At 43.8% G+C, this 27606-nt stretch overlaps 1 protein-coding gene across 3 annotated transcripts in view; it reads right to left on the bottom strand.

Moving 5' to 3' along the window:
• Positions 1–469: 469 nt before the first annotated feature.
• The window catches only part of BFAR (bifunctional apoptosis regulator), a 60715-nt gene continuing 33578 nt past the window's right edge, over positions 470–27606 (bottom strand). For 2 of the 3 annotated variants that reach the window (XM_063934312.1, XM_063934313.1), the window contains exons 6-9: positions 27045–27218; positions 23613–23657; positions 21623–21825; positions 470–4075 (exon numbers count right to left, since the gene is read on the bottom strand). In XM_063934312.1, the coding sequence (XP_063790382.1) occupies positions 3883–4075; positions 21623–21825; positions 23613–23657; positions 27045–27218 (615 nt within the window). In that variant the 3' untranslated portion in view covers positions 470–3882. The remainder of the gene's footprint in view (positions 4076–21622; positions 21826–23612; positions 23658–27044; positions 27219–27606) is intronic. The other variant, XM_063934314.1, reaches the window with a different exon arrangement.

The raw sequence follows: 27606 nt of genomic DNA on the forward strand, positions 1-27606 counted from the left end.
ATCAGCTACAATATGTTAGTTGACAGTTAGGAGCTGATTGGCTGGCGCATTATCACCTTGCACTTAGCACATCTCCAGGCTTAATACATCTGCCCCAAGGCCACAAAAACAGAAGATGTAGTGTTGGCAAAATGAGTATTCTCAACTTCTCCTGATACATAAGGTGCACAGAAAAGCCTGATGGGACACATCATGCAATTCCATTACAGCTAACTTGTTATTTAGCAGTTAAGATAAACAATTATGACAAAAATGACATCCCATTTAAAGGCTCATGCAAACTTTTGCACCACGTAGACTAAACACCAACAATATATTGGAGTTTACTAGTTTATGTTTATTCTCAGTACAATTGATCAGTGCATGTTTATGTCATTATATTCCAGGCATTCCAAAAGAAAATCGCTTGATTCACCTGGTTATCACAAAAAGGCAGAGGACTTCTCAATCATCGTACACATCCCAAAAGACCAAAAACTCAGTTTTTAATTTAACCCAAATATTAAAATAAAAATCTCAAAAAAATAAAACAAAAATCAGCAATATGGAACTTCACAGTACATGCATACAAAATCAGGGGACTGTTAGGAAGATGTGCAGCAACGGTGACCATACATTAGTCACCCAGAGCAAGGTCATTTCGTTGGTATTCAATAAATTACATACATACATTCAACAAGAAAAAAAATACATTGCACAGATCTAGAAATATCAGAGACTGAGTAAATTGCTACAAATGTAATAAAATGATGATTGATGTTTACGTCAGTGGAAAAAACAGGACTATATTTCAATACATGTGTTTTACTCAGAATCTTTACTACATTCCAGCCACAAAACTGCAATTCTGTGTATAGACCATACTGGCTAGTTAAAAAAAAAAATCATCTTTAAAGCACACATAAGTAAACCTTTAAAAGATGTACATAAGCACCCTCTGGATTGGCTACGTTTAGTCTAAAGGGGGGTACAAACACAAAGTGATTTCTGGCTAAAAAATAAATAACAACAACATGTATGTCGTTATCGTTTATTTTTAGCCTGAAATTGTCCAGTGTGTATGGGGGTGATATTGGTGAACGATGCGCGCTCCCACGTCATTCAGAATTCACCAATATTGAGCCGACATGCAGCTCAACCCGTCCATGTCAGGCTGAGCTGCATGTTCGGGAATGCCGGTGGTAACGTCACTAAATGTTATCGTTGAGCGATAACGGTCATTGTGTACGTACTATATCGTTAAACGCTATATCATTTAATGTATAGTCGTTCACCGCAGGTATTTAATCATCGGGTAGTGTGTACCCGCCTTTAGACTACTGATGCAATGAAAAATTTTAGAAATAAGGGCAAACGTATATTTCTTCTTTGACACTGAAAGGAATTTTGAAAGAAATCTCCATCAATAAATCCCTCCCAATCTATTTAGTAGATATGTAGCGTGAAGTGCCCAGAGCTGCTGTGGTTCTTGAGATAATCATTAGCCTTGGTAAGAGTTGCTATGCCAGACAGAAGGGTCAGGATAACATGGAAAGGGAAAGTGTACAGTCAGCGTAACAGCGGATTGCAACGTCTTACATAGTAGGCTGCACTGACAGCAGTCCCGTGTAGACTGGACGCTTTTGTTGTGGACATGGAACAGCCACAGTTCCAGTAGTTAGTGCTAATGGCATTTACAGAACCTATTTTGTTTGCCTGGAGTTTTTCTTACTTGGGAACTATATTTTATTTTATTGATTAAATTAATTAATTACCGGGAATACATAAATCTTAGCATGCAAACTGTCAGCCCATCAAGGATTGAAACTGTAAGGTAATGTAATGTTTGTATCTAAGCAAGATGGGTGTTAAGGCCAGTACTCACCGGCCGATGTTTGAGAGATGTGTGCTGAGCGAACCGCTCAGCACACATCTCTCCCGCCGCTCAGCACAGCGCGATGTGTGCTGAGCGTGCGGGGGGAGCGGGGGCGTTCATTTCCCCCAGCGGGTGAAGTGAGCGACCCGCTAGATTGGCCTACATGCAGGCCAATCTAGCACCAGCGATGGCGATGCGCAGGGCTGCGCATCGCTATCGCTGTGAGGGGTACACACGGAGAGATCACTGCTTAAAATCTAAGCAATCTAGTCAGATTGCTTAGATTTTAAGCAGCGATCGCTCCGTGAGTACCCCCCTTTACACATACAAGATTGTGTAATGTTTTTACTACATATCTCCAGTTTTAACAGTAAACAAAAGATTTAGGTAATTTCGTTAAGGGCACTCTAACCTCACAAATGGTATCTGCTTGATCGTTTCAGCGCAGGAGTGACTATATACGCCAAACATCAATTACTGCTACCTCCGGTCCTGTAGGCATGCATTTACCAAGGCTGTATCTAGTTGGGTGTTACAATTTAGCCCTTCAGACCAAGGAGCACCTCAGTGATGTCAGTCCCTACTAATATCACTATTCCATTCCCCCAGTGTATTCTGTAGGATTACCTGGAGTAAAATGTTAAGAACAGTATATACAATGGCAACTGTACAAAATATAATTCTGCAAGCAGACTTAGAGTCACCTTGAAAGACAATAAGTAAATCTGGGTTTATAGCACATTTAAGTGTTTAGAGAAAACATCCACTGTGCGTTACAACAGAACGTTGCTTAGATCAAGCAATCTGATCCCATCCAGTGTACCCAAGAGTAACAGAGTTACTCTGATGAATTAATTCTGAAAGGCATAGTGAAATTGATAATAAGTTAAATTATTTTCATTGCATCATTATAACAAGACTTCTTCAAACAATCGTAAAATAAATAAGAAAAAAAAACCTCAATGTCCTTCATTGTACTACAATGTTAAATATGCATCTTTATTCTTATCCAAGCAATTTCTCAATGAAATTGTGGGAAGCAATACAATTGCTGTGGGCAGGTGGGTGGGTGTGTGGTTTGTGTGTGTGTGTGTGTGTGTGTGTGTGTGTGTGTGTGTGTGTGTGTGTGTGTGTGTGTGTGTGTGTGTGTGTGTGTGTGTGTGTGGGGGGGGGGGGGATAAGATTCGTCATTAAGCTAGTAAAAATGTATTCTCGACAAATTTAAAATCAAAATTATGATTTGACTACACATTAAATTTCTGCATTTAAATTAATCACACGCATTTTGTCCTATGGATTAAGATTTATTAAAACAATTCAGGGCACAAAAAATATGCTTTAATATAGTTTGAGAAAGGACACTGCAGATCTTCCTAAGTGACTTTTAATAACTATGTTCTAGAGTCTAGACTGTCTTAGACCATCTACTAAATGTGATGCTGCAAGTACCTACAGTAGATGTAGGAATGACACGCAGTGCAGAAAAACCCGGGAGGCAACCAAATGGATTCCCTTACACAAGCTGATCATATTGAATTGGCAAAAAAACAAACAAACAAGCCTTTGCACAGCATTCTTCAGAGTATCGGATTGTTTTTGTGGTTTTCGTTATACACAAGCTTAGCGACATCAGGTACTTTTTAGGTATTATTGCACATCATTTATAGCGGAGTTTCAAATTTTCTGTGGCTAAAAGTCAGTAAATACTTCAATGTCAGAACCATACAGCGGGATGCTGAAGAATTAGGCTACAAGTGGCAAACTGACCCAAACGTTTATACTTACCTTGCTAGAATACACAACAAACAGGCTGACAATATGACAAGGCAGGAGGAGAAAAATGATTCTTAAACATAGAAAAAAAATCTGCTGAAAATAATTTGACCTTCATAGTGCCTCTGATTTCTAACAGTCTCTTTTTAAAATGAATGAAACCTCAGATCACACAGTGACTGTAATAACGAGGGGGTATTATCCATCCTTTAATTCAGTGTCCCGACACCAATCCTGATAAGTGCTTTAAGATCTCACATTACTTGGGTTTCCAATCTCCGAATTTTTTTAACTACCAGATCAATGTTGATGATTGGGTTGAAGTATAACGCCCAATAAAACAGACAGTTGCAGACAAACTGAGGGATTACAGGCCAGAAGATTGCAACAAAAAGTCCTTGTGTTGACATCTTCCAAAAATGCCCCCACATAAGTCGAGGGAAGGACCTAAAAAGAGAAACCTGCATGATTAAATGGCTGTGTAATCTTCCGTTTATAACTTATATCATTACATGAGCAATAAACTGTGCGTGTAGATGAAAACACGACAGTGGCTGGACACAACAAGATGACGCTTTCATTCTACAATTGCTGGCATGGCGCATTAGTTATATGCAAACACCTGATGCAAAACGCCAAAGCAACAGATTTTAATGTGTGTGTGTGCGTATATATATATATATATATATATATATATATATATATATATATATACACACACACACACATACACATACATAGACACACAGACACATATAAATAAGTAAATTACTAATCACTGATTTAAGAATAAATGAAATAATTGGCACCTGTGCAAAATTTTAGTGAACCATTGTCAAATGTTTGCAACACACACTGGCAAATTAAAAGGAAGTAATACCACAAGGTATTTACATTTTACTCGCAATGTGTTCACCCCTCAAGGCAGAATTTACCAAAATCAGCCATTACAGACCAGGTTTTGAGGATAACCATGCTTACACACAGGTGACAATTAGCAACTGATTATAACATCAGTGCACAAGCATGGATATACTTAAAACCTGGACTGTAATGGCGGAGTTTGGGAAACTGCCTCAAGGTTTACACATTGCTTACCATGCAATATTACTACAATTCACAGCAGATGTAAAACTTTACAAATGTAACTTTTTTCCAGTCATCCCAAGCCCTATCCCACCCCCTACCACTACCCTAAAGGAAAGAAACAAACATGTAGCTAGGGTTGTTAACTTTATTCCTGGACTTTATAAACTACATCAGCCCTGGAGTAACATTCTCGGAATCACTATAAAGAGGGAAATAAGCCAATTACATTTTGAGATCATAGTGATGAAATGCATTAAAAGGAGTATGGGAAGAAACATGATAGAATCTCTTTATATGCAGGCCATAGAAAACCAGGGTCATATCTAACATTTTATCAGCATCACCTGTGGCACATATGTTTCCCAGCAATTGTAAAAAGAAAGATTTGTGTGTCCCCCTCCCAAAAAAAAAAAAATAACAAAACAACACAGGGTCTACGGATTGGAGAATTTAGTTTAGGTTATTTAGAGACACAAGTTGATTTTGTCTGAAGAAATCCCAGTCACACTTGTGATCTGGTGATTGGAGAATGTCTCCCTCTGTGCTTCCTCCTTCCCCTCAAGTGCTGAAAGCTGCCTGGTTCCCAACGCTCAGAAACCTCAGACAGAGACACAGTGTTTTGATTTGTAGATGATTTCACAATCATAAAAGTAGTACGGTGGCGTGGAGAGGCTGGCAAAACGTGATGGGGTGTTTTAAGAAATGATGAGTCTCCTCCAGGGTCGGACTGGCCCACAGGGGGACAAGGGGAAATCACCGGTGGGCCCCACTGCCTGGAGGCCCACTCCTTCCTCTAGGGATCATGTTCCAGACTGTGCACTTATATTATACATGGTAGATATGTTGCATTACACTGCACAGGTCTATTGTATATTTTAAGCCTCTGTGGGGGTTGACCACACCCCCTTTGTAGGCTGTCCACACCCCTAAGTATGGGCCCATATCACTGCATTCCCCCAGTGCGCCCTTCATGCCCCAGTCCGACACTGGCCTCCTCACCTCCAGAAAGATGGCGCCTGTGCATAAAAAGAGAAGGCTATAGCACAGTGTCAGAGTTTTTGCCATCTCCTGCATAGGCTCCAGTGACATTTACAATGCTCTTTGTGAAGTCAAACGGAGCTTCGGAAAATAGGATTTTGGTACTTACCAGATAAATCCTTTTCTTTTAATCCATAGGGGGCACTGGAGTACTCTTGGGATATGGACGGGGCGTCAGCAGGGCCAGGCACATTTAAATATTTAAATTAGTAACCCTCCACTAGGGGTCACTGGAATACTCTTAGGATGTACAAAAGTTTCCCCCTTGGGCGGGAGAGCTGTTTGGCACCTGTAACACTAGACGGCCAAAGCTAGATGCTGATGCTGCAAACGTATCAAACCTGTAAAAGCACACAAATGTGTGCACTGATGACCATATAGCCGCACGGCAAAGTTGCGTTGTAGAAGCTCCACGACCTGCTGCCCATGACGTTCCCACAGAATGCGTGGAATGTGCTGAAACGGATGCAGGCGGTTGTAGACTAGCATGAAAGTAAGCCTGACGATTAGTCTGATTAATCCATCTAACCAAGGTCTGTTTGGAAGCTGGCCAACCTATCTTGACCGCATCAGAGAGAACAACCAATTTATCCATTTTACGTACCGTTGATGTTCGGGCTACATAAACGCGTAGTGCGCGTACCACATCCAAAGTAGCTGGAGTTCCTGAACCTTCTGTAAAAACAGGAACTACGATTGGTTGATTAATGTGAAAGGAAGATACTACCTTTGGTAGAAAAGCGGGATTCGGCTGAAGTTCCGCTCTATCATTATGAAACACCAGATACGGTGGCTTGCGTGACAAGGCAACCAAATCTGAAACACACCTTGCCTAAGGCAAGGAGAAAAACTGTTTTCCATGTTAGAAACTTAACATCCACTTGTTGTAAGGGTTCAAAACTTCAAGACTGCAAAAAATCTAAAACTAGATTCAAGTCCCATGGAGCCGTATGTGGTGGTATGAATGGAGGGTGAACTCTGAGGACACCCTGCAGCAAAGTGTGAACTGTTGGCAAAAGAGCCAAGCGCCTTTGAAAGAAAATTGACAAGGCAGAGACCTGCCCCTTTTGCGTCGCTAAACGTAGTCCTCCATCTAACCCCACCTTTAAAAATAGTAAAAGACGGGATAATTTAAAAGAAGATGTCGGAAAGTTCCGAGCTTCACACCAACCGATATAAGCTCGCCAAATTCTGTGATAATGAGCTGCTGTAACTGGCTTCCTAGCACGTAACATGGTTGGTATAACCGACTCTGGAATGCCCTCTCGTCTTAAGAGAGTGGTCTCAACAGCCACTATTACAACAAGGAACAGACCTTGTTGTAATAGGTCTGGACATCGCGGAAGTGGCCACGGATCGTCTGTGAGTAGACCGCGGAGATCCAAGAACCACGCTCTCCGAGGCCAATGAGGCACCACTAGTATGACTGTCGTGGATTCTCTTTTGATCCGCTTTAGCAACCGAGGAAGCAGCGGAAATGGTGGAAATAGATACATGAGGCTGTACGGCCACGCTATTGTGAGAGCATCCACTGCCACTGCCTTTGAATCTCTTGTTCTGGACACACAAAAAGGGGTGTTTGATGATTGTGGCGAGATGCCATCAGATCCACCTGTGAGTAACCCCACCGCTGGACCAACATCTGGAACACCTGTGGATATAAAGCCCATTCTCCTAGATGAAAATCCTGACGGCTGAGATAATCTGCCTCCCAGTTGTCCACTCCGGGAATGAACACTGCCGACAATATCACTTGGTGATGTACGGCCCAATTCAGGATTCGAGCAACTCCTCAAATGGCCATGCGACTTCGAGTTCCTCCTTGATTGTTGATGTAGGCGACTGCCGTTGCGTTGTCTGACTGAACCCGAACAGTCTGAGACTGGAGTATTTGAACTGCCTGACGCAGAGCGTTGTAGATTGCCCTGAGTTCCAGGACATTTATTGATAGTAATCTGTTTGACCAGAGACCCTGAAATTGACGATGTAGGACCACTGCTCCCCAACCTCTGAGACTTGCGTCTGTCGTCAGAATTATCCAATTCCAGACTCCGAATCGTTTTCCCGCGGTGAGATGCTGTACTTGAAGCTACCAGAGTAGTGATATTCTGGCCCTTGGAGACAACCGCACCATTTGATGAATTTGCATGTGACAGCCTGACCACTGTGCGAGAAGATCCAGTTGAAATGTACGCGAGTGAAATCTTCCGAACTGGAGTGCCTCGAAAGATGCCACCATTTTTTTTTTTTTTTAACAGTCGAATGCACAAATGCACCGAGACTGTCCTTGGTTTGAGCACTAACTGCATCAGATGATGAATACTTTGTGCTTTCTGTTCTGGCAAGTAAATCCATTGATCCACCGTATCCAGAATCATTCCTAGAAATTGAAGTATTTGACACGGAACAAGGCTTGATTTTTTTAAGTTGACAATCCAACCGTGCTGAACTAGTACATTGTAGGCAAACCTTAAGTACGCTTGATGCGGTGGCCAAATTGTAATGTGTAAGTATGCATCCTTGAGATCCAGCGAAATCATGAATTCCTGTGGCTCCAAACCTGCAATCACTGACCGCAGGGATTCCATCTTGAATCTGTAGTAAGTGACGTACTGATTGAGCCCCTTCAGGTTCAATATCGGTCTGACTGAGCCGTCCGGCTTTGGTACCACAAAAAGACTGGAATAATAACCTTGTCCCTGCTGGTGAACTGGAACCTGGATCAAAACTGCTGAATCTTCGAGAGATTGCATTGCGGTCTGCAGAACCGCCTTTTTGTCCTCTGACACAGGTAGGCTTGTCTTGAAAAACCGCATCGGTGGTAGAGAATCAAACTCTATTTTGTAACCTTTGAACACTAAATTGCGGATCCACGCATCTGTGGATGTCTGAAACCACGCCAAGTGAAACGTTTGAAGGCATGCTCCCACAACTGAAGATCCGAGATGGTCTGGAAGCCCGTCATGCAACTGGCTTGTCAGCTGTGTCCCGACGACGGGTATTGGTTTGTTGGAAATCACGTCATCTACCACGTCTACCTGGTATGGTTGTTCCTCTAGCACAGCCTCGAAAGGACTGATGTCTAAAAGATTTGAACGCCGGTCCAGCGTATTTGCGTTTAGGAACTGGTGCGGGCAATGGCAGGAAAACAGATTTTTCCCCCATAGCCTGAGAAATTCATTTGCCCAATTCAGAACCAAATAACATCTCGCCAGCATAAGGCAACGCTTCAATTCCTCGTTTCACTCTGCCTCTGCCCGCCAAGAATGCATCCAATGCGCCCGTCGGGACGCAACTAGTGAAGCTGAAAGACGAGAACAAACGTGGCAGACGTCCAGGGAAGCCGTACCCAAATACTCAGCAGATTCACAGATGTGATCAGCAAGAAGTATAATCTGGTCTAAAGGAAGATCCTGTTGTAGGCCCAACTTGAGCTGTGTTGCCCATGCAACTACAGCTTTGTTAACCCAAACTCCCACTAAAGCAGGTCAAAGCAACACCCCGGCTGCTGTATACATTGATTTCAGCATAGCTTCTAGCTTACGCTCTGACGGGTCTTTAAGAGTCGTAGCAGTTGGGACTGGTATGGTTAACTTTTTAGAAAGTTTTGACACGGAGGAATCCACTGTTGGCGGATTTTCCCATTTAGTTGTCAGACTCTGGGAACGGGTAGTTAGACGGAAACCATCTAGGCACAGCAACCCGTTTATCTGGATGCTTCCATGTGTCCGTTAACTGCTTATTAAGAGAATCTGAAAAAGGAACACACACAGGTGTTCTCTGATTTTTAGCAAATAAAACTTCATCATTTGAAAGAGGTTCCTCAGTCTCAGTAACATTTAGAACCTGGCGTAATGTCCTGATGAGATTATCAATGGCCGGGCTATCAGTAACCTCACTATCTGACTCCTGGCACAATTCACCTTCCTCTTGTTCCTCCTGAGACATAAGGTCTGGCATTGAATCGTCAGCATGCAACACAGTTGAAACCGGTAAATTATGAGCTAAACTATGACTACTTTTAGGAATTGGGCTAGTCGTGGACTTTTGATAACTCTGTAAAGTCCGTGACATATCCTGAGCCCAATCGGGCAGCTCATACGGTAATACTGTTGAAGCAGACTTAGCCGCCTCACGGTCCTTACGTACAGCGGCAAGCTCTAATTTTAATTCAGACATCACACCTGCCATCATCGCCCAAGGAGGATCAGGGTAGGGGTTCGTATTTGGACCCTTATTTGCAAGACACTGTGCAGGTGGAAGTTCCATCAGGTAACACACTATCACAGACAGCGCAGACAAGCTGCTTTTTTTATTTTGCTTTAGCTTTACTCATGATGTACACCGACAGTAAGACACCAACAGACAGTACCACAGTGAAACACAAATCCTCACGACTCTGTAAATATTTTTATTAAAAGTGTGTATGAGACCAAATGCACTGCACTTGGTACACACTGAGTTCTTTTAAACTGTGCTTCACTAATGTCCCAAAACACGCCTGCCCCCTCTGGTGGCCGTGTGTTGTAGGATCGACCAAAACTCCTGTAAGAAGAAACAGGAAGTCATGAGAAAATGGCGTCCACACCATGTTCTTCAGCCTTTCCTATACAGTAATAACATATGTAAAGCAGCACTCCACTGTCCTGGGGTGTTTGCCTGTATTAACCCCCTGTCACGATCCGGGTATCTGGACGCCATTTCTTACCCATCAGATGCCTCCTAAGGCTGGCTCAGCGCTCCAGGACCGGATCCCATCTGTTATCCTGATGTGTACATTCCTGTATCCTCTCCTGTCTCTCTGAGACGCTGTCACAGTAACGCCATATTACATCTGGCATGGTGTCTCCCGCGGCCTCCGCAGCCGTCCCTGAGCTTCTGCATGCAGAGTGTCAGAGTGGCGATTACGTCAGCCGCGGCCTCCGCTGTGTCCGCGTGGTTGGATGTGCACTTGTCAGCCTGGCGTCTCCTGTCTCCAGTGGCCGGCGCCGCCATTACTGTTTTCATTACCACATGGATTACAAACCAAACTTCCCTCCAAGTGTCTGCATGGGCGCAGCCATCTTGGATTCTGTCAGCTGATCATTTCCTCCAATCTGTTGTCAGTATTGTTAATCTGCATAATTGCCTAGCCAATCCCTTCCTTGCTGCAGGTATAAATACACTGTGCCTGAGCAAGGAAGGCGTCAGTGCTTTGGTTGTCAAACCTAGTTCCTGTTTGTCTCTCTCCTGTGATTGTCTTCCAGGTTCCAGCTCCTGTCTCAAGACTTCCACCATAGAGACCCGCACCAGCATTCCACCTGCGGTGTAGCCTGACTCTCCAATCCATTGTGGATTCATCTGTTTCCAGCTACAACATTACCTGCTTCCAGCTCAGCTTTCAGCAGAGTACAGCTTCCCTTAAAGGGCCGGTGTCCTTTCTACACTTTACCACTCTCCACCGGTATTATTATTTCTCCGCTCTCAAGTTCTACATTTCAGTTCATATTTCATCGCTCCCAAGTTCATTTATTATTTAACTGGTTCCAGCCAGTATCCACTCCGTGCTAACAACAGTCTGGTTCCAGCCAGTATCCACAGCAGCTGTTTTACCTTCAGCAACCCAGCTTTTCCTGGAACACCAGCTGGCACAATCCTGGGTTATCTCCATTGCTACAGTCGGGCCTGGTAAGGACTTTCCATCTAGAAGATCATAAGAACTATCTCACACTACCAGTGCCCTGTGGCTCCTGCCATCCTGTAGTACCCAGGAACTGTATTTATTATTTGCTGACTTTTACGTTTTCTTTTACTGCTGCTGTATTGCGGAGTTGTCATAATAAACATCATTGACTTTTATCCAAGTTGTCGTGGTCACGCCTTCGGGCAGTTATTATTCATGTTACTTACATGTCCAGGGGTCTGATACAACCTCCCAGGTTCCGGTACATCTCAGCCCCTACAACTGAGGCTGCCTCCCGTCAGCTCAGGCCCTCGGTTGTGACAGTAAGCACTGACCTAATGAATCCAGCCGGAGACCAGGATCAAGCGGCCAGGCCGATGCAAGAACTGGCAGCCCGACTAGAACATCAGGAGGCTGCACAGGGCCACATCATCCGCTGTCTCCAGGATCTCTCTACTCGGCTGGATGGGATTCTGACAACTCTCCGTGGATCAGGCGCATCTGGTGCGTCAACCACAGTGACTCCAGCTATAACCCCACCCACCTTACCCATTTCTGCTCCACGTCTTCATCTTCCAACGCCAGCAAAATTTGACGGATCTCCAAGATTCTGCAGGGGATTTCTCAACCAGTGTGAGATTCAGTTTGAGCTACAACCTGGCAATTTTCCCAGTGACCGTACAAAAATTGCCTACATCATCTCTCTTCTCAGTGGCTCCGCCCTTGACTGGGCATCACCGTTATGGGAGAGGTCCGACACCCTGCTATCTTCTTACACTGCATTCGTGTCAACATTCAGGCGCATCTTCGACGAGCCAGGCCGGGTAACCTCAGCTTCATCCGAGATTCTCCGTTTACGCCAGGGGTCACGTACTGTAGGACAATATCTGATACAGTTCCAGATCCTGGCATCCGAACTGGCATGGAACGACGAGGCCCTGTATGCTGCATTCTGGCATGGCTTATCTGAGCTTATTAAAGATGAGTTAGCTACCAGAGACTTACCTTCTAAGTTAGATGAGCTAATCTCACTCTGCACGAAAGTTGATTTACGTTTCAGAGAGAGAGCAACTGAGCGTGGAAGATCATCTGCTCCAAAATCTTCTGCTCCTCCTCCTCGTCAACTGTCACCATCTAAAGATGAGCCCATGCAAATTGGCCGTTCCCGTTTAACTCCTGCTGAGCGCCGAAGACGTCTCTCTGAGTCTCTTTGTCTTTACTGTGCAGTTCCGTCTCACACCATCAATGCCTGTCCCGAACGTCCGGGAAAACTCCAAACCCTAGCTCGCCCAGGAGAGGGCCGGCTAGGAGTAATGATCTCCTCTCCATCTCCTCATGATTGTAATCTCCCAGTCTCGCTTCAAGTTGCTCAACGTTATCGGAACGTCATTGCTCTCCTTGATTCCGGAGCAGCTGGGAACTTTATTACTGAAGCCTATGTTAAACGGTGATCCCTACCCACCGAGAGACTTCATTCCTCCTTTTCCTTAACTGCCGTGGATGGCAGTAAAATTTTTGATACTGTTATTGCTCTAAGGACTCTACCAGTTTGTCTGAGAGTGGGAGTTCTTCATTCCGAACTTATTTCACTTTTAGTGATTCCAAGAGCCACACATCCTGTGGTCCTGGGCCTTCCATGGCTCCGTCTTCACAATCCTACAATTGATTGGACGACTACGCAAATCCTGGCATGGGGTTCCTCCTGTGCAGAGACATGTTTGTTTAAAGTATTGCCTGTCTGTTCTTCCTCCCCCAGGTCGTCTGATGTTCCACCTCCTCCATATCAAGATTTCACGGATGTGTTCAGTAAAGCTTCTGCTGATATCCTTCCTCCTCATAGAGAATGGGACTGCCCGATTGATCTCGTTCCAGGGAAGGTTCCACCTCGAGGCCGAACTTATCCGTTGTCTCTGCCTGAGACGCATTCTATGGAGGAATACATTAAAGAGAACCTAGCAAAGGGGTTCATTCGACCTTCTTCTTCCCCAGCCGGCGCAGGCTTCTTTTTTGTAAAAAAGAAAGATGGTGGTCTGCGGCCGTGCATCGACTACAGAGGTTTGAACGACATTACCATCAAGAACCGTTATCCTTTACCCCTGATTACTGAGCTCTTTGACAGAGTTAGCGGAGCTACCATCTTTACAAAGCTGGACTTGCGAGGTGCATACAATCTCATCCGGATCCGTGAGGGTGACGAGTGGAAGACCGCCTTTAACACCCGTGACGGTCATTATGAGTACCTCGTCATGCCCTTCGGATTGAGCAATGCTCCAGCTGTCTTCCAGCATTTTGTCAATGAGATCTTCAGAGACATTCTATACCGTCATGTCGTGGTCTATCTAGACGATATCCTCATTTTTGCCAACGATTTAGAGGAACATCGTTTTTGGGTTAAAGAGGTTCTGTCCCGTCTCAGTGTCAATCATCTCTATTGCAAATTAGAAAAATGCGTCTTTGAAGTCAAGTCCATTCCGTTTCTAGGGTACATTGTGTCCGGTTCCGGACTAGAGATGGATCCTGAGAAACTACAAGCAATTCAGAATTGGCCGGTACCCTTAACCCTCAAAGGGGTCCAGAGGTTCTTAGGGTTCGCCAATTATTACCGAAAGTTTATACGAGACTTTTCCACCATTGTGGCGCCTATTACTGCTTTCACCAAGAAGGGTGCTAACCCGTCCAAGTGGTCTGAAGAAGCCATGCAAGCTTTTCATCTTTTAAAACAGAGGTTCATCTCTGCGCCTGTCCTGAAACAGCCTGACATCGACTCTCCTTTCATCCTAGAGGTGGATGCCTCCTCCGTTGGAGTAGGAGCGGTGTTATCTCAGAGGGCTAAAGATGGCCATTTACATCCTTGCAGTTTCTTCTCCCGGAAGTTCTCCCCAGCTGAGTGCAACTATGCCATTGGCGACCAGGAGTTGCTAGCCATCAAGCTCGCTCTAGAAGAGTGGAGGTATCTGTTGGAGGGAGCTTCTCATTTAATCACCATACTTACAGACCACAAGAACCTTTTATACCTGAAGGGCGCACAATGTCTCAACCCTCGTCAGGCCAGATGGGCACTTTTCTTTTCCAGGTTCGACTTTAAACTCCAGTTCTGTCCGGGCTCTCAGAATCGCAAGGCCGATGCCCTTTCCCGCTCATGGGAGCAAGAAAATGAGTCAGAGTCTTCAGACAAGCATCCTATTATAAATCCGTTGGCATTCTCCACGGTAGGGATGGACTCTACGCCCCCATCAGGGAAAAGTTTTGTGAAGCCGATGCTAAGGAAGAAGCTCATGCATTGGGCCCATGCTTCCCGTTTTGCCGGACATACAGGTATCCAAAAAACCCTGGAGTTTATCTCTAGGTCCTATTGGTGGCCAACTCTGAAAAAAGACGTCTTGGAGTTTATTGCATCTTGCCCAAAGTGTGCCCAACATAAAGTATCCCGCCAGTCGCCTGCGGGGCAACTGGTTCCACTATCCGTTCCCCGTCGACCATGGACCCACTTGTCGATGGATTTCATTACAGACTTACCCATGTGCAACAAGTTCAATACCATCTGGGTGGTAGTTGACCGGTTCACCAAGATGGCACACTTCATTCCTCTCACCGGTCTTCCGTCAGCTTCCAAGTTGGCTCAAGTATTCATACAAGAGATCTTCCGACTCCACGGTCTTCCTGAAGAAGTTATCTCAGATCGAGGAGTTCAATTCACAGCCAAATTCTGGCGAAGTTTATGTCAAGTCCTCCAAGTCAAGCTAAAGTTTTCCACGGCTTACCATCCTCAGACCAATGGTCAAACCGAGAGGGTGAATCAGGACTTGGAGGCCTTCCTCCGCATCTATGTGTCCTCCTCTCAAGATGACTGGGTTCAATTACTTCCCTGGGCCGAGTTCTGTCATAACAACCAGTATCATTCTTCATCTGCTTCAACACCATTCTTCACTAACTTTGGATTCCACCCTAAAGTCCCTGAGTTCCAACCGCTTCCAGCAACTTCTGTTCCCGCAGTGGATATCACCTTGCATCAGTTTGCCAATATCTGGAAGAGCGTACGATCAGCTCTGCTCAAGGCATCGTTCAGGTACAAGAAGTTTGCGGATAAGAAGCGTCGAGCAGTTCCTGCTCTCAAGGTGGGTGATCGGGTATGGTTATCCACGAAGAATTTGAGGTTAAGAGTTCCCAGTATGAAGTTTGCACCTCGCTATATCGGTCCTTTCAAGATTGAACAAGTCATCAATCCTGTTGCTTACAGACTCCAGTTGCCTCCCTTCTTAAAAATACCCAGGACATTCCATGTTTCCCTGTTGAAACCGCTGATCTTGAATCGGTTTCATTCCTCACTTCCTCCAACTCCGAAAGTCCAAACTCAACGAGGCGTTGAGTATGAAGTGGCCAAGATCCTGGACTCACGTCACCGTTACGGTCAACTACAATATCTTATTGACTGGAAGGGTTATGGTCCTGAGGAACGGTCGTGGACCAATGCTTCTGATGTCCATGCTCCTGCCTTGGTCCGGAGATTCCATTCCAAGTTTCCTCAAAAGCCAAAGAAGTGTCCTGGGGCCACTCCTAAAGGGGGGGGTGCTGTCACGATCTGGGTATCTGGACGCCATTTCTTACCCATCAGATGCCTCCTAAGGCTGGCTCAGCGCTCCAGGACCGGATCCCATCTGTTATCCTGATGTGTACATTCCTGTATCCTCTCCTGTCTCTCTGAGACGCTGTCACAGTAACGCCATATTACATCTGGCATGGCGTCTCCCGCGGCCTCCGCCGCCGTCCCTGAGCTTCTGCATGCAGAGTGTCAGAGTGGCGATTACGTCAGCCGCGGCCTCCGCTGTGTCCGCGTGGTTGGATGTGCACTTGTCAGCCTGGCGTCTCCTGTCTCCAGTGGCCGGCGCCGCCATTACTGTTTTCATTACCACATGGATTACAAACCAAACTTCCCTCCAAGTGTCTGCATGGGCGCAGCCATCTTGGATTCTGTCAGCTGATCATTTCCTCCAATCTGTTGTCAGTATTGTTAATCTGCATAATTGCCTAGCCAATCCCTTCCTTGCTGCAGGTATAAATACACTGTGCCTGAGCAAGGAAGGCGTCAGTGCTTTGGTTGTCAAACCTAGTTCCTGTTTGTCTCTCTCCTGTGATTGTCTTCCAGGTTCCAGCTCCTGTCTCAAGACTTCCACCATAGAGACCCGCACCAGCATTCCACCTGCGGTGTAGCCTGACTCTCCAATCCATTGTGGATTCATCTGTTTCCAGCTACAACATAACCTGCTTCCAGCTCAGCTTTCAGCAGAGTACAGCTTCCCTTAAAGGGCCGGTGTCCTTTCTACACTTTACCACTCTCCACCGGTATTATTATTTCTCCGCTCTCAAGTTCTACATTTCAGTTCATATTTCATCGCTCCCAAGTTCATTTATTATTTAACTGGTTCCAGCCAGTATCCACTCCGTGCTAACAACAGTCTGGTTCCAGCCAGTATCCACAGCAGCTGTTTTACCTTCAGCAACCCAGCTTTTCCTGGAACACCAGCTGGCACAATCCTGGGTTATCTCCATTGCTACAGTCGGGCCTGGTAAGGACTTTCCATCTAGAAGATCATAAGAACTATCTCACACTACCAGTGCCCTGTGGCTCCTGCCATCCTGTAGTACCCCCAGGAACTGTATTTATTATTTGCTGACTTTTACGTTTTCTTTTACTGCTGCTGTGTTGCGGAGTTGTCATAATAAACATCATTGACTTTTATCCAAGTTGTCGTGGTCACGCCTTCGGGCAGTTATTATTCATGTTACAGGTTGAGTATCCCATATCCAAATATTCCGAAATACGGAATATTCCGAAATACGGACTTTTTTGAGTGAGAGTGAGATAGTGAAACCTTTGTTTTTTGATGGCTCTATGTACACAAACTTTGTTTAATACACAAAGTTATTAAAAATATTGTATTAAATGACCCTCAGGGTGTGTGTATAAGGTGTATATGAAACATAAATGAATTGTGTAAATGTAGATACACTTTGTTTAATGCACAAAGTTATAAAAAATATTGGCTAAAATTACCTTCAGACTGTGTGTATAAGGTGTATATGAAAGATAAATGCATTCTGTGCTTAGATTTAGGTCCCATCACCATGATATCTCATTATGGTATGCAATTATTCCAAAATACGGAAAAATCCGATATCCAAAATACCTCTGGTCCCAAGCATTTTGGATAAGGGAGACTCAACCTGTACTTACATGTCCAGGGGTCTGATACAACCTCCCAGGTTCCGGTACATCTCAGCCCCTACAACTGAGGCTGCCTCCCGTCAGCTCAGGCCCTCAGTTGTGATACCCCCCTGGCCACCTCCCTTATTGTAGGCACTTGTGTATTTATGTAGGCTTAATAGCCTGTACTGTAATCCACTGTCCCCCCACCGCTTGTTACTGCAGCTGTGGTGTGGGTGGCCAGCAGTGGCAGCGCTATCTCCCACTGAGCCAGGAACACTGGATAGGAGGGGAGCGGTTACGGCTGGCCCGCGGATGCTGCAGGAGCTGTCCACAGCCGAAATTACTTCTTACTATCACTATGTGCAGCCCGCGGCAGCAGCTGTCCGCGGGCGTTTCTCACAAGGCTGTGTTCGGGCCGCGGCAGCATCAGGCGCTGTGCGCGCCCGTCAGCATGTCCTCGCTTCCTGTTTGTGCGGACCGCGGCAGCAGTGAGAGCTGTCCGCGGCCACTGTTGGAAGCGCTGGGAGGCGGGGATCAGCAGGCGCCCAGCAGCGGCAGTGTGACCGAACGCGGCTGGGCAGGGGAGCGCACAGTACGGGCACACATGGCGGGCGCGGCAATATGAGCTGACCGCCCTGCTCTACAGTAAAACAGATCACACCTGTAACGGAGATGTGGACTGTGTGGAGGCTCTGACGGGGCTTCTCATATAAGTGGCGTCCAGCTCCTTACAGCCCAGGGCTGAATTCAGCACAAGCTGATCTAGATCTATGGCGGGGCTCCTCTTCCTGAGCACCGACAAGCCTATGCTGCAGGTTTCAGCAGCACACAGTCCCGGACCCACGCTTCTTAGTAAGCTGGGAAGGGACTGTGAGGAGAACAAAATCAAAATTTTTAGAAAAAATAAAAAAAAGTGAAAGTCTTTAAGACTTCCAGCACGTGCTCTTATCCCTGTGAAGGCACAAAAAACACTAAAGTACCTTGGGAGTATGGAGGGGGTGAAAGGTTACTAATTTAAATATTAAAATGTGCCTGTACCTGCTGACGCCCCGGCCATATCCCAAGAGTACTCCAGTGACCCCTAGCGGATGAAAAAGAAACATGATGCCAGTGTCTGCGAAATAGGTAGCAGGGACTCTGGCATGGATGCTATCTTCTGTGCAGATGCTGGCCTCATATTTTATAAGAAAGCACTGGAAACATGGCGCTAACAGCCATCTGGTGAGACTGCGCTCTGGGTGTAGGGTACCCTTGACTTACAGCAATATGCGCAATGGACACCCAGCACTCATGGTAGCTATGCACTGGTGTTCGTATATCATATTTAGGGGGACATGTACTAAGCAGTGATAAAAGTGGAGAAGTGAACCAGTGGAGAAGTTGCCCATGGCAACCAATCAGCTGCCTTGTATACGTTTATAGTATGCAAATTATAAATGTTACGTCAATGATAATTGGTTGCCAGGTGCAACTTCTCCAATGGCTCGCCTCTCCACTTTTAACACTTGCTTTTTGCATTATTATATCCAGGTATTTACAATTGTAATGACTCTCCCGTAATTCATGTGTAATCCAAATTCAGATATAAAGAAGGAAGCCAGAGAATGGACACAGAGATTAAAGAAAAACAAACAAACACAGGGACTATACAGTGAGATAGGACACTGCTGTTACTAATCTTAAAACGTAATGTTTACAATGTGTCCGAATAAAGTTGAATGCTCTAGTGGCGGTATATATTCAATGCTTGTAGGGAACAGCATTAAAGGGAGGTTTATTGCATTACAAGGATCAATGCTTTACAACACAGGTTCTCAAACTCGGTCCTCAGGACGCCACACAGTGCATGTTTTCTAGTTCTCCTCACAGAATCGCAAGTGAAATAATAAGCTTCACCTGTGGACATTTTAAAATGTGTCAGTGAGTAATTAATACACCTGTGCACCTGCTGGGTTACCTGCAAAACATGCACTGTGTGGGGTCCTGAGGACCGAGTTTGAGAACCTGTGCTTTACAACCCTATGGATTAAATGAGGACTGGTGAGGATTACCACCTGTGGACATAGAACAGGTTAAGCAATGTATTATTCCTGAAGTGTATTGTAGTGTTATATACCCTGTGGTACAAATGCTTTAAAATTTTCATTTGCCACGAATAGATTGAATGCTAACCACTTAAAATCATTTGAGAGCATTAAATAACATATTTAAAACTTATTTTACTATACTCTCATTATGTTCCAAATATTATCTTATTTAAGCATCAATAGGAAAGTTGGGTCTACACATTGAGTCAAATCGATAATGATCATGTGACAACACTGTACTTAATCATTGGTGTTCTTATCATTCTGGTGAATGGTCTGTATAGGTTTGATAATGCATATATGCACGTGATTCTATAATTTCCTACTTTGGTATTTATATCAATTCTGTCAACCGATAATTCATAATGCTAATCTCTAAGTCTATTTCTGATCTATAAAATGAGGTCTTATAACTGAAGGGAAGGCTTCCTCTCAAAGCGTTGCAGCAAAGTCTTGCTCACTGTAATAAAATGATCACAGCAGATAGGAGGTGTACACAATACACCTGTGATGTTTATGTCATTATGGGGGAGATTTATCAAAGCTTGGACAAAGATAAAAGTGGAAAGAGATAAAGTACCAACCAAACAGGATCTGTCATTTTATAAACACAGCCTGTAAAGTGACAGAAGATTATTCGTTGACAGCGGCGTATCTACCCCTTGGCTTGGGGTTCTGACTGGCGGTGCCACACACTGCCAGGGGGTAGTGAAACTGTCAGCGTCCTGTCCAGTGAGGAGAGCGACATCAGTAACAATGAGGGAAGAGGCTCTACGGCCAGAGGAGAGGAGGGAGAACCCTTCTCTCCTCCCCGTCCTTCCTCACCTCCGGCTCCTCCTCTCTGAGACCTGTTGTTGCCGCTGGAAACTGGAATCAGGAGATCTGATTCCTGATGGAGAGCCGAGCTGATCTGCCAGATCTGAGCCGGCCCAGGTAGTGAACACACATGTGAACATAATTAAGGCGTCGTATATATTTAAGCCTTCCATTTGCATAACTGTGCTATAGTCCCTTGAGAAATGTGCGCTGGCACCAAAACAGCTGTTTGGAGTATGCATTTGTCTGAAGTTAAATTCACAGATGTAACACTGGACTGGTATTTGTTAAGCATTTCATGGCTTCTATATGCAAGATGACACTTATCCTGGTGGCTAATTAAATTTTTTAATCATTGATTTGGACTGCTGGTTCCCTTCTTTTAGCAAGCTCTTGTTGGTTATTGACATTCTCTTTCCTCCCATCTCCCTGGTTTTCCCTGTGTTCCTCTTTTCTCCACCTTTTATTCCCAGCGTCTTCACGTTGCCTCCTGTTTTTTCACCTTCATGCCAGATCTCTGTTCACCTGAGCAAATTGGCTGCTTCCATCACTCCCTGTTCTTCAAGTCTCCCCTTGTCTTCCTCCTATCTCCTGCTTAATGGTACTATTGTGTGGTGTAATGAGATCAACAGACACGACTCTGTGTTGTAATGTGAATAAGGGGCACTACCATGCAGTGTAATGTGAATAAGGTTGTACTACTGTGTGGCCACACCCCTTTATTTTTTAAATGTGTCAAAGGCGCACACCATCTCTATTTATAATATAAGGGGGCACCAGTCCTTACTTTGCCAGGGGCGCTCGGACCCCAAAATAAACCCCTGTTGGTTGGTACTCTCCAAGCTTCGATAAATCTCCCCCTATATGCTGGATATTATTGGGTATGCTGCCGGTACATACCAACAAAAAAAAACAAAAAAATATTATATATATATATATATATATATATATATATATATATATATATATAAATAAAATCTCTATAGCAGCGTAAACTTTCACAAGTAGACATAAATCTTGAGATCCCCTAAGCCCAATAAGTGTATCATTAAAAGATCTGTGCAATGCTATGTTGTGAAAGAGCGTAGAGTACATACCGCAACTGGCTCGTTGACCACAAGTTCCAAAATGAGAACAGTTCCAGCACAGAAAGCAGCATCGCGTTTACAATAATAAATCGTGAGGTCCAGTAGTGAACCTCTAGCCAGTCCCAGGCAAACTCAGCAAGGAGCTGATATGGAAGAAAAAAGTACTTGACAATGAACTCCCGCCACTGGGTCCATGTCGGTTCCTGCAGATCCTAGGAAAACGCAGGAAAGAGAACATGCTTTAAATGACATCTAACATAGGAAAGCAGTATTACTGGTAAGAGGGGCCTGCACCTCCAGTCCTGAACTCACTACCTTACACAAGTGCCACCTAAAGCCTGACTATATTGCTTTATCTTCCTGATTTGCTCCAGTGATTTTCAGACATATTTTAGATCAAAGGGCTTGTGATAAAACACATAGCTGGAATCTATGGAACCCTGAATTGTATGTAAGTGTATCTATAGTCATACACAGTAAGCTAGGCACACGCATAATCATCTCGCAGATCATACGATTCACAACCACTGTAACAGTGTGTATGCACCCAATCATGTGTTAGCTTAACAGAACAGATCGCGTCTGCTGAATTTGTCTTATGTTCATGCTAAAATTTATGCAACACGATTGTACAATGTCGGCAAAGTTGGAAATGTGTGTGCACTACCAACCATTCAATGCTCCTCCAACTGTGTAGCTATGGATCTGTTGTGTGTGTACCGAGTCACAACCATATCAGCTAATGGTTTTGAGAGATGAGCACCACAAAACAGCAAAGACGACTGTAACAGTGTGCATGCATGTCCATTGGGACTTTCAAACGTCAGTGATATTGTAAGAACAATCGCATCTCAAGAATGATTGTACAAGTGTGTACTGGGATGCGAAAAATTAACAACTTCACCAAATTATATAAAGACACTGCTTCCAATGGTAAAGACGATGTACAATGGTTGGGGTAGATTGCAACAAGCTGCCAATTTGGTTACTTAAGGGATTGTTTGAGACACACACACCAGAGGGGAAGGCTAGAGTCACGGGTGCAATTTTACCACAACTGCGATTATTCGTGGCAAGGTGCATATAGTCGCACCCGCGATCGCTCAGTGCATTTTAGATTGTTCGCAGGTGTGACTATACGCACACAACCTGCCGTGAATACCCACAATTGTGGGTGAGCTGAACAGTGTCACATCTGTATATGTACATCACATTTTATTCCTCAGCTATAGAAGAAATAAAACCTGAAGAAAGCACTCAAATAGAAGGCTGATTAGTCCAGAGCTGCTGGTGCTATTACTGTCTCCACTTGCCTGATCTTCTGATCAATTATTTTATGCAACTAAAAAAAACACTGAATACATATAAATCAACAAAACTGTACATGCCACCTAATTCCCTGCATCACATATATCTAAAAGGAACGCAGTCTTCAAGACACCCCAACGGTCCAAGCTTTAAGTCTACCCATGCTGAACCACACGTGATTTAAAATTAGCACCTCAGTTAATTTGATTTTACCATATGTGCTGAAACATGGTTATACCTAGAACCTGGACCGTTGGAGTGCCTTGAGTACTGCATTTGAGAACCTCTGAACTAAAATATTCATATTGTAGAAAAACATTCACCTCTTTTGTGTAATACACATGCATTTTTATATAATGTCCAAAAGCCTAGTGTCCTCTACGTAGAATTTCTCTATGTACAGCACTCAGTCTCTATAATGCCAGACTCAAACACAGGGCAAAACTAGTGTTATAAGAGGCTGGTGTTACAATGAAGACTGCCTTTGTGCAGAGAATACGCCTGCCGGTGGGAGAAGGTAGTGTTATGCAGAATGAACTGTCTGGGACTGCAGCTGGTAGAGAGCTACATATCATAAACAGAGTCAGTAGTCACATAAAAATCAGTACAAACTCATCAAGTTAGTTTTTGTTAGCATTCAGGTCATTCTTAATTAAGACAATACACTTTTCTAGTCTTAATACCGCCTTACCCGCACTCCAGAACTGCCACGCAATGCACTTAAGGCTACAGAAACCTGCAGATAAATTACACAACATACAGTATATCCCTCACAGTCCCTACTCAGCAAATGACATCTCAGGTTATAGTACATTACATTTCACATCTGGACATCTTAACTTAGGTCAGTTTTATTTGTATATATGATATTTTAAGTAATACAGTAAACATTTAATTGTATTTCGGTTTAGCAAATTACTGTATCCAAAAGGATATAAAACACAAGTGGCTAGTGAAGAGTCTATACAAAACATGCATTGCTAACTAGTTGAAACCACAAACATGATGCATTTTTGTCAGGAGGAAAATGTGCAATCCATGCTAGGCATAGAAAGCATTAACAAGCAAGTGGAACCAATTTTTGTTTTGTTTGGTTTGTGATGTATCAAAATGTAAGTGTAGTCTTATAAATAAATCTGTATCATATGTGCAGTGGCGTTACTATGGCGTGGAGCGCAAGGCACGTGCCCTGGGTGCCGTGACAAGCCCAGTAGAGAGGGGCGTCACCAGACCAGGGCATTGTACCCGTACCACCCGCCACCAATCTCTCTTCGTAGCACAGCTCCGCTCACTTGCTGTCCCTGCAGATAGCAGAGGTCAGGGGAGCTGCAGGCGGCTACTGGGACCTGGTCAGAGAAGGAAGAGGCGCGATATGGGATTTGTAGTTTATTTTTTACTGCTCAGACTCTGAGACCTCCCGTTGATGTACACTACGCAGAACTTTGGCCCAGGGAGCCTGTTCTGGGCCTGCCACTGGAAGGATGGATTTGGAAGAAAATTTCACATAGTAGTAAATTTTGATCCCAGAAGAAATACTAGGGGGTTGGGGTCCCAGTTGGACCTCCTGTTGGTGAATGCTTGGCAGAACTTTGACCTGGGCCTTCCACTGGATGGATTTGAATAAAAACTTTAATGAACTGTAATAACTGACTGAAATAACCATAAATCGACAAACTAAAATAACTGACAGAAATGGGAGGTGGGAAGATCAAAAATGTTGTGTATCAAAAGCCTTGGAAAAGCAACATTGATAACAGAAGGAAAACTTTAAATCCATCTCACAATATAAAAGTGAATATTAAAACTGAACAGAAAGAAAAGCTTGAGGTCAGGGCAACCGGAGACACCCCAAAACCAAAAATGGAACATTTCACATATAAATACAGCAAAAATGCAGTGCCAACAATAAACGGCAAGATGAAACATTAGTAAAAGTAATTCCCCCTCAGTTAGGCGCAGCTGGCCTGACAGGCGCCACAAAGCTGTTCTCGCTCCCCTATCCACCCTGAGGGTACCTAGTACCTTCCTATTTCCCGCCACCTGCGTGGAGTGCAGTAGTTACCCTCCTGGCCTCTCAGGCACACTGCACCCAAACTCCTCCGACTTTTGAAGGTTCGTTTTTCCTTTTATTTTCATCTATAAATTGTTTATTTTGCTAATTTTATGAATGAAAATTACAAAGGTTGTGGATATTTTGTGTAAATATGTAGGTTTGTCCAGGGTGGCCACTCAGGCACACTGCACCCAAATTTATATTCATGTTTTCTCTTTTTTGCTTCAGATTTTCTGCTGAAATGGCCCGTAAAACCTATGATGTCTCTCTTTGTACGTCCTAATGAAGGTCATTGATCACTTTAAGAGCGTTAGAATTGAGTTAATTAGGTGCTAATGACGATTTTCTAACAGGCGCCCGTCAGGCGCACTGCGCCTGAACCCGGGAGTCCCAGAGGTGCACCTGACGGAGGGTTAAGTGCTTAAAACACATCAAACAATGGAGGGATATCAGTGGGGAGACATTATAATACACAGACTACATGAGGGTCTTGTGAAGCACATGCACGTATATATTTTTTTTTATTTCTGATAGTTTAGGGCAGTGGTTCCCAAAGTTTTTTGAATCACGGCGTACTAGAGTATCAGAATTTTTTTCATGGTACCCCTAGACCAAAAGTTTCTTGATGAGAAATTTTGAATTTTATTTATTAAAGTAAAAGTACTTTTTATATCATTCTTAGGTTCAGTTATGTGGTGATGGATAGCATTCGCTCCTGTTTGTCCACATATTTTATGATTCGCACTGAAACACTGATTGTTCCTATTACATGGACCACAAATTTTAGTTGGTCCTGGAACACCAACCCAGGGCACCCCTGCGAGTGTACCGAGACACCCCAGGGTGCCACGGCACACAGTTTGAGAACCACTGGTTTAAGGAATGCATTTCACCTCCTGTACCTGTATAATTTGTACTCCATGGGCCCCTTTGTTGGCACTAGGTGGATAACCAAGGAACTCAGGGCTCTTCAAAATGGAAGATGGAACGGGGGCAGAATGAGATCATCTGCTCTACTTAGTTTTTGGCATAAGGCATAGGAGGGATGGTTTCTTTGTAGAAGGAGGTTTCATAACATGAAAAAGTCTTCTTAAGATTTTGCCACCCAGAGATGAGAGGATTTGTAAAAGGGCAGTTAAATTGGAATACAAATGCTACTACTAGATTGTTCTCCACACCTTAATCACCTTCACTTAGATACATTAGCAGCCAGCAAAACAGAAAACAAAAACATGAGAAGAGGTGTATATTACAGGTTGAGTATCCCTTATCCAAAATGCTTGGGACCAGAGGTATTTTGGATATCGGATTTTTCCGTATTTTGGAATAATTGCATACCATAATGAGATATCATAGTGATAGAACCTAAGTCTAAGCACAGAATGCATCTATGTTCCATATACACCTTATACACACAGCCTGAAAGTCATTTTAAACAATATTTTTTATAACTTTGTGCATTAAACAAAGTGTGTCTACATTCACACAATTCATTTATGTTTCATATACACCTTATACACACAGCCTGAAGGTCATTTAATACAATATTTTTAATAACTTTGTGTATTAAACAAAGTTTGTGTACATTGAGCCATCAAAAAACAAAGGTTTCACTATCTCACTCTCACTCAAAAAAGTCCGTATTTCGTAATATTCCGGATTTCGGAATATTTGGATATGGGATACTCAACCTGTAGTTCATTTTGGAAGACGTGTTTGCAGGGACTGAGTAGTATATGTACAGGCGACAACATTTGCAAGCTGCTGCTTCTTGGCAAGCCTGAGCTCAAAATTTAAATTGCCAATAATAAGTGAAAAAACACGCTGGCCTTTAAAATTTTGAACTCCAACTTGTCAAGAAGCGATGGCTTGCAAAATCCAACACTTTGTAGATAAACCCCTAAAAGTCACTGGAAACAGCTGCGCTGCATCCGCTAAATGGCCAAATAACTGCTTTTCTAGAATACAAAAAAACAGGTTACAATTGAAAAATCAAGGTAAATGGATATCCCTTCCTTAAACACCTTAGCAAACCACAAATGAGAACAAAGTCAATGATTCAACACTTACAATGAATTTGGTGATAATGTCTTCCTCATTTTCTTCTTCTTGTAAAGGACACGTTGTGTGGATGAATGGTAGAAAGGTTTCTGTGTAATCAAATAAGTACAAGTATAACATGCTGAGCCGTGGGGAGCTCTTCAGGGCATACAAAAGAAAAAGGGATTTCCCAGGGTTTACTGCCTAGAATAAGAAAAAGTACAAGATAAATATGCCTGTATGAGTTCCAACAGGTTTACACCGGCACTTATTGCAAAAGGTTTAAAAATGCTGCTGAAACTTTCAATGCTAAAACAAAACATATGTAAGAAACCCTTCCAGAGTTTAATATTACATTTGCAATGTAGTAACTGGAAAATGTAGATGGTACTACAGTGGTTTGTCTAATGTTTTCCACAAAATATTTGTGTTTTTAAATATACTAGCTGTTCTACCCGTTCTTCTCTGGTTTTCACGGTTGTAAATATAAATGTGTTAAAAATTTGGTAAATCTATAGAGATGTGAATTTGAGACATCTTAATGTAAGTAAATATTAATCCATGGTTCTTGGCGTTACCCGAGGAGCACCTG

This window comes from Pseudophryne corroboree, chromosome 7 (genome assembly GCF_028390025.1).
Source record: "Pseudophryne corroboree isolate aPseCor3 chromosome 7, aPseCor3.hap2, whole genome shotgun sequence".
In the NCBI taxonomy this organism is placed as follows: Eukaryota; Metazoa; Chordata; class Amphibia; order Anura; family Myobatrachidae; genus Pseudophryne; species Pseudophryne corroboree.